This window comes from Procambarus clarkii, chromosome 49 (genome assembly GCF_040958095.1).
Source record: "Procambarus clarkii isolate CNS0578487 chromosome 49, FALCON_Pclarkii_2.0, whole genome shotgun sequence".
NCBI lineage: Eukaryota > Metazoa > Arthropoda > Malacostraca > Decapoda > Cambaridae > Procambarus > Procambarus clarkii.
Genome location: NC_091198.1, coordinates 23,632,143 through 23,640,085, shown reverse-complemented (window position 1 = coordinate 23,640,085; position 7,943 = coordinate 23,632,143). Strand labels below are relative to the sequence as shown.

General features: G+C 49.5%; 1 protein-coding gene across 1 annotated transcript; it reads left to right on the top strand.

Moving 5' to 3' along the window:
* Window positions 1-565: 565 nt before the first annotated feature.
* Window positions 566-2,740, top strand: LOC123751195 (mucin-2-like). Its single transcript, XM_045733295.2, has one exon. The coding sequence runs from the start codon at window positions 566-568 to the stop codon at window positions 2,738-2,740; it is 2,175 nt and encodes a 724-aa protein (XP_045589251.2).
* Window positions 2,741-7,943: the final 5,203 nt, after the last annotated feature.

The following is a 7,943-nucleotide window of genomic DNA, read 5'->3' as shown; positions in this document are numbered from 1 at the left end:
AGATGTGTGTAAGTGTGGGTGGGTGCGTAGGTATGTGGGTGTTGATGTGTGAGTGTGGATGTGTGGGTGTGGGTGTGTATTCATCTAGTTGTATTCACCTAGATGTGCTTGAGGGGGTTAAGCTTTGCTCTTTCGGCCTGCCTCTCAACTGTCAATCAACTGTTACTAACTAATTATTTTTGGTTTCACACACACACACACACAAAAAGCAGCTTCGTAACAGCTGTCTAACACCCGGGTATCTATTTATTGCTAGGTAACAGGAGCATTCAAGGGGGAAAGAAACTTTGCCCATTTATTTCTGCCTGGTGCGGGAATCGAACCCGGGCCACAGAATTACGAGTGCTGCGGGCTGTCTGCTTAGCTACCAGGGGTGTGGATGTGTGGGTGGGGATGTGTGGATGTGTTATTGTGTGTGTGTGTGTGAGTGTGTGGGTGTTCGTGGGGTATGTAGGGTGTGGGTGTGTGTGAGTGTGTGGGTGTGCGTGGGGTATGTAAGGTGTGGGTGTGCGGGTGTGAGTGTGTAGGTGTGGGAGTGGAGGACAGATAGACACAGCCCCCAACTATGTCAGACACAGTCCCAACTGTGTCAGACACAGCCCCCAATCGTGTCAGACACAGCCCCCAACTGTGTCAGACACAGTCCCAACTGTGTCAGACACAGCCCCAACTGTGTCAGACACAGCCCCCAACTGTGCCAGATACAGCCCCCAACTGTGTCAGACACAGCCCTACTGTGTCAGACACAGCCCCAACTGTGCCAGATACAGCCCCCAACTGTGTCAGACACAGCCCCCAACTGTGTCAGACACAGCCCCCAACTGTATCAGACACAGCCCCCAACTGTGTCAGACACAGCCCGAACTGTGTCAGACACAGCCCCAATAACTGTGTCAGACACAGCCCCAACTGTGTCAGACACAGCCCCAACTGTGCCAGATACAGCCCCCAACTGTGTCAGACACAGTCCCAACTGTGTCAGACACAGCCCCAACTGTGCCAGATACAGCCCCCAACTGTGTCAGACACAGCCCCCAACTGTGTCAGACACAGCCCCCAACTGTATCAGACACAGCCCCCAACTGTGTCAGACACAGCCCGAACTGTGTCAGACACAGCCCCAATAACTGTGTCAGACACAGCCCCAACTGTGTCAGACACAGCCCCAACTGTGCCAGATACAGCCCCCAACTGTGTCAGACACAGTCCCAACTGTGTCAGACACAGCCCCAACTGTGCCAGATACAGCCCCCAACTGTATCAGACACAGCCCCCAACTGTGTCAGACACAGCCCGAACTGTGTCAGATACAGCCCCCAACTGTGTCAGACACAGCCCCCAACTGTGTCAGACAGCCCCCAACTGTGTCAGACACAGCCCATACAGACACAGCCCCAACTGTGTCGGACACAGCCCCCAACTGTGTCAGACACAGCCCCCAACAGACACAGCCCCTAACTGTGTCAGACAAAGCCCCAACTGTGTCAGACACAGCCCCCAACTGTGTCAGACACAGCCCCCAACAGTGTCAGACACAGCCCCCAACAGTGTCAGACACAGCCCCAACTGTGTCAGACACAGCCCCCAACAGTGTCAGACACAGCCCCCAACTGTGTCAGACACAGCCCCCAACTGTGTCAGACACAGCCCCCAACTGTGTCAGACACAGCCCCAACTGTGTCAGACACAGCCCCCAACTGTGTCAGACACAGCCCCCAACTGTGTCAGACACAGCCCCCAACAGTGTCAGACACAGCCCCAACTGTGTCAGACACAGCCCCCAACTGTGTCAGACACAGCCCCCAACTGTGTCAGACACAGCCCCCAACTGTGTCAGACACAGCCCCCAACAGTGTCAGACACAGCCCCAACTGTGTCAGACACAGCCCCCAACTGTGTCAGACACAGCCCCAAACTGTGTCAGACACAGCCCCCAACTGTGTCAGACACAGCCCCCAACTGTGTCAGACACAGCCCCCAACAGTGTCAGACACAGCCCCAACTGTGTCAGACACAGCCCCCAACTGTGTCAGACACAGCCCCCAACTGTGTCAGACACAGCCCCCAACTGTGTCAGACACAGCCCCCAACTGTGTCAGACACAGCCCCCAACAGTGTCAGACACAGCCCCAACTGTGTCAGACACAGCCCCCAACTGTGTCAGACACAGCCCCCAACTGTGTCAGACACAGCCCCCAACTGTGTCAGACACAGCCCCAACTGTGTCAGACACAGCCCCCAACAGACACAGCCCCCAACAGACACAGCCCCCAACTGTGTCAGACACAGCCCCCAACAGTGTCAGACACAGCCCCCAACAGTGTCAGACACAGCCCCAACTGTGTCAGACACAGCCCCCAACTGTGTCAGACACAGCCCCCAACTGTGTCAGACACAGCCCCAACTGTGTCAGACACAGCCCCAACTGTGTCAGACACAGCCCCCAACAGACACAGCCCCCAACTGTGTCAGACACAGCCCCCAACAGTGTCAGACACAGCCCCCAACTGTGTCAGACACAGCCCCCAACAGACACAGCCCCCAACTGTGTCAGACAGAGCCCTCTGTGTCAGACACAGCCCCCAACTGTGTCAGACACAGCCCCCAACTGTGTCAGACACAGCCCCCACTGTGTCAGACACTGCCACTGTCAGCACTCCACATCTCCGCCACCATTACCCGCTCTTTGCTTCACCTTGAAGAAGTTTCTCTCAAGCTTTTCACAGGACAGACAACATAAAGCGTCCCTCCATCTTGTAAGTCCTCGGCAAAAAGGACGTAAACTCCTTCATAATAGTGAAGGTGAAGACGCCGTCACTCGCTCCGTTTTGCTGCCACAGCATTTCTTGAGACAGTTAAAGTCGCTGGATTTACAGAGGTATAGCTGGAGTCGGTGGATTTACAGAGGTACAGTTGCAGTCGGTGGATTTACTGAGACACGATTGAAGTCGGTGGATTTACAGAGACACAGCTGGAGTCGGTGGATTTACAGAGACACGGTTGAAGTCGGTGGATTTACAGAGACACGGTTGAAGTCGGTGGATTTACAGAGACACAGCTGGAGTCGGTGGATTTACAGAGACACGGTTGAAGTCGGTGGATTTACAGAGACACGGTTGAAGTCAGTGGATTTACAGAGACACGGTTGAAGTCGGTGGATTTACAGAGACACGGTTGAAGTCAGTGGATTTACAGAGACACGGTTGAAGTCGGTGGATTTACAGAGACACGGTTGAAGTCAGTGGATTTACAGAGACACAGCTGGAGTCGGTGGATTTACAGAGGTTCAGCTGGAGTCGGTGGATTTACACAGATAAAGTCGGTGGATTTGTCAGCATAGATAAAGTGGCAAGACCTGCGCTAAAGCTTGGTGCGGTGTGTGGGGGGAACATATAACCTGTATAAGCGGGTGAAAGACGGGTGTGAGCCAGCGGGACATTTACCCTCGGTTCAGCGTTGACTTTTAGTATTTGGATTCCAGTTTATTAGGGCAGTCAGCCCTCAGTATGAAAGTGTAGAGCGCCGTGTTATAACTTCCCTGGCAACTGAGCGTTCTGTTGCCTGTAAATAGTATTCTGTCGGGCGCCGTATACATTAGAGCGAGGACTTTGGGATCGTTGTAGCGGGCGTTTTATCTGAGGCAAGTAGAGGGTATAGGCTGGGGGGGGGCCCAAGGAGGAAATAACGTCCTGAAGATGGAGATAAAGTTCCTTGATGGACATTCTCTCTTCAGGTCTGCTGGCGCGTTTTCTATGCGTTATGCCCCTAAAATGAGATAATGGGGTACTTGTCTGAAATGACTGGTAATCCATCTGGGCCGGACTGGGAAAGCGCCTCAAGGAAATACTCCATTGTTAAAACGCTATACTCTTTCCTCAGAATTATTCCTATGAGGGTTTTCTCTCGCACTCTCCCCCCAGAGCTTAGAGGGCCCTACACACAGGGAATCGAGAGCAATGATGAGCATCTCTGAAAGGAATGCTTCTTGAATGCCAAAAGTTCCTAAAACAGTTACAAAAAGTTGGGAACTTTAGAGAGGAGGACGAGGGCCGGGCGAGGCATAAGGGAAAGGCATTATCCTTTAATGCCGGTCAGTGAATGATAAAAGCCTCTATTAGTCCCGCTCTGACAACGTCTGAGTGTATCACAACGACGTCAGAGTGCACTTCCCAAGATATTATCCAGGCACTAGGACAACAGAGCAAAGACTTAAGGGTGTGATTGTTGCTCGCTTTATGGCACTCTGGGTTGCAAACTCGTGAGGGCCTCAACATGGGCAGAAGTGCACTCGAGGCCTCGAGTGTTGACTCACACTCTCGTGAAGTTAATCGCAGTTTTCAGCGGGTGGCCTTCGCTTGCATCAACATTTGCTTTGTGTCAACTCACAAGGACAGCGACCACGTATGTATGCGTACATCCACGCGTGTATGCATACATTCCGATATTCGTGCGCGAATACATACTTATTCATACATACAAAATTATATTATTATTATTATTATTATTACGTTAATATCTTAAACTAGAGTGATATTGACGAAAGGATTTTACATACAGAGCTACAACATTTTTCTAGGTGTACAATACATGGAAACATACACACACACACACACATACACACACACACACACACACACACACACACATACACACACACACACGCACGCACGCACGCACGCACACACACACACACACACACACACACACACACACACACACACACACACACACACACACACACACACACACACACACACACACACACACACACACACACACGCAAACTCTCACACACATGCCTAAAAGGATTAATTGAATTCTACGACCAGGCAACAAAAATCAGGCAAGAAAGAGAGGGGTGGGCAGACTGCCTATTTTTGGACTGCCAGAAAGCCTTTGACACACAACCACACAAGGGACTAATGTACAAGCTGGAGACGAAGGCTGGAATGAAAGGGAAAGTACTCCGTTTGATAAGGGAGTACCCAAGCAACAGAAGACAGCGAGCCACTGAGAGGGGTGAGGTCTCAGATTTGCGAGGCGTCACCAGTGGAGTCCCACAAGGATCAGTCCCTGAACCTATACTGTTTCTGGTATATATAAATGATCTCCCAGAGGGAACAGGCTCGTTCCTCTCATTCTTTGCTGATGAGTCAAAAATTATGAGGAGAATTAACGCAGAGGAATATAGTATGAGGCTACAAGATGACCTAGACAGACTGCATGAATGGTCCAACAAATGGCTACTAAAGTTCAACCCGAATAAATGTAAGATAATAAAACTAGGCGGAGGAAGCAAGAGGCCAGACACAGGATACAGAATGGGAGATGAAGTCCTTCATGAAACGGACAGAGAGAAAGATCAAGGAGTTGATATCACACCAAACCTGTCTCCTGAAGCCCACATAAAAAGAATCACATCTGCGGTGCATGCGAGGCTGGCTAACATCAGAACTGCTTTCAGGAACCTGTGTAAGGAATCATTTAGAACCTTGTATACCACATATGTAAGACCAGTCTTGGAGTATGCGGCCTCAGCATGGAGCCCGTACCTAGTCAAGCATAAGATTAAGCTGACTAGTCACATAACTAAGAGGCATGAGTTACGAGGAAAGGCTGCGGAAAATGCACCTCACGACACTGGAAGACAGACGAGTAAGGGGAGACATGATCACTACCTACAAAATCCTCAGGGGAATTGACAGAGTAGACAAGGATAAACAGTTTAACACTGGAGGTACGCGAACAAGAGGACACAGGTGGGAACTTAGTCCCAAATGAGCCACAGGGACCTACATTATGGAGTGGAATGATGAACAAATGGAATTCATTAGGCAGTGATGTGGTGGAGGCTGACTCCATACACAGTTTCAAATGTAGATATGATAGAGCCCAATAGGCTCAGGATCCTGAACACCAGTTGATTAACAGTTGCGAGGCGGAACCAAAGAGCCAGAGCTCAAACCCCGCAAGCACAACTATATGAGTAGAACTAGGTGAGTATACACACACACACACACACACACACGCAAAGTTGATGAGTAGAGTTGTGACAGATGAAAATTGCAGGATCTTCCAAGAGGACTTGAACAGGTTGTAGTGATGGTCAGAGAAATGGCTACTGGAGTTCATCACGACAAATGTAAAGTTATGGAAATGGGAATAGGTGACAGGAGACCAACATTGACAAAAGATAGAACATCATTCAGAAACCTAAATAAGGAGGCATTTAGGGCGCTTTATACTGCCTACGTGAGGCCAGTCTTAGAGTGTGCCGCCTCATCATGGAGTCCCCATCTGAAGAAGCATATAAGGAAATTGGAAAAGGTTCAGAGGTTTGCAACGAGAATCATCTCAGAGTTACGAAGGATGGGGTATGAGGAGCGCCTAAAGGAATTGTGCCTTACGACACTAGAATGAAGAAGGGAGAGGAATGACATGATAGGAACGTATAAAATACTCAGGGGGATTGACAGAGTGGACATAGACGAAATGTTCACACGGAATAGTAACAGAACGAGGGAACATGTGTGGAGGCTGGAAACTCAGATGAGTCACAGGGATGTTAGGAAGTTTTTTTTTAGCGTGAGAGTAGAGGAAAAATGGAATGCACTTAAGGAACAGGTTGTGGAAGCAAATACTATTTATAATTTTAAAACTAGGTATGATAAGAAAATAGGACCGTAGTCATTACTGTAAATAACCGATGGTCGAAAGGCGGGATCCAAGAGTTAATGCTCGATCCTGCAGACACAAATAGGTGAGTACACACACAGCGACCTCCCATCACATGCCCCAACTAACCCCCAACCCCGGACCCCCTCAGCCGCATCACGTCAGAACCCCCCCCCCCTGTTCCAGATCCTCCCAGCCCCCTAACACCCCAGACCCCCCAGGTCCTCCTTCCTAGGCTCACTCATCCCAGACATCCCTTGCCCCCTAACTCCAGTGGAATCAACTGAAACTGAGAACAGACAGAAGAGAGTCAGCTTCATGGTCATGTACTCGAACATAGATGGGATTACAAACAAGACTAGTGAACGTAGGGAAAGAACACACGAAGTAAACCCAGATGTTGTAATTGGACTCACAGAAACTAAACTCTCAAGAATCATAACGAATGCAGTATTTCCCCAGGACTACATTGTAATAAGGAAAGAGAGGGAAGGAAGGGGAGGAGGCGGAGTGGCTCTACTGATAAGAAAGGAATGTAGTTTTGAGGAGATGGTTGTTCCGGACTGTGAAGGGTTCAGAGACTTCGTCACAGGCACCATGACGATGGGAGGACCAAGAGTAGTAGTAGCAGTGATATATAACCCACCACCAAATGAAAGAAGACCCAGACAAGAGTACGACAGAAACAACATGGCAGTTAACATTATCATTGAGAGAGCAGCCGCTGCTGCCTGTAGAAATCGATCCCACCTGCTCATAATGGGGGACTTTAATCATGGAAGAATAGACTGGGAAAACAGAGAACCACATGGAGGTGAGGAAACATGGAGAGCAATACTGTTGGAGGTGGCGACTAGAAACTTTTTAAGTCAGCATGTCAAGGGTCCCACAATAATGAGAGGCAATGATGAACCAGCAAGGCTCGACCTAGTATTCACTCTGAACGATTCAGACATAAAGGAAATCGGTCTTGAAGCCCCCGTGGGTGTGAGTTATCACAGTGTACTGTTGTTTGAGTATCTGGTCGAAGAAGGGTTAATGTACTCAAGGAAGGGACCAGAAAGCAAGAGGCCAGCATTCCGGAAGGGAAACTATGAGGAGATGAGAAAGTTCCTAACTGAAATAGCTTGGGAAATAGAGCTCAGAGGAAAGATGGTTCAAGACATGATGGACTACATCACACAGAAGTGTAAGGAGGCAGCAGACAAGTTCGTCCCAGTTCAAAATGAAAAAAATGAAATGGAGATGAGAACCCCATGGTTTAATCA

Excerpts from the sequence above, each read along its gene's own strand:
- LOC123751195 (XM_045733295.2), top strand. The coding sequence starts at position 566 with ATGTCAGACACAGTCCCAACTGTGTCAGACACAGCCCCCAATCGTGTC.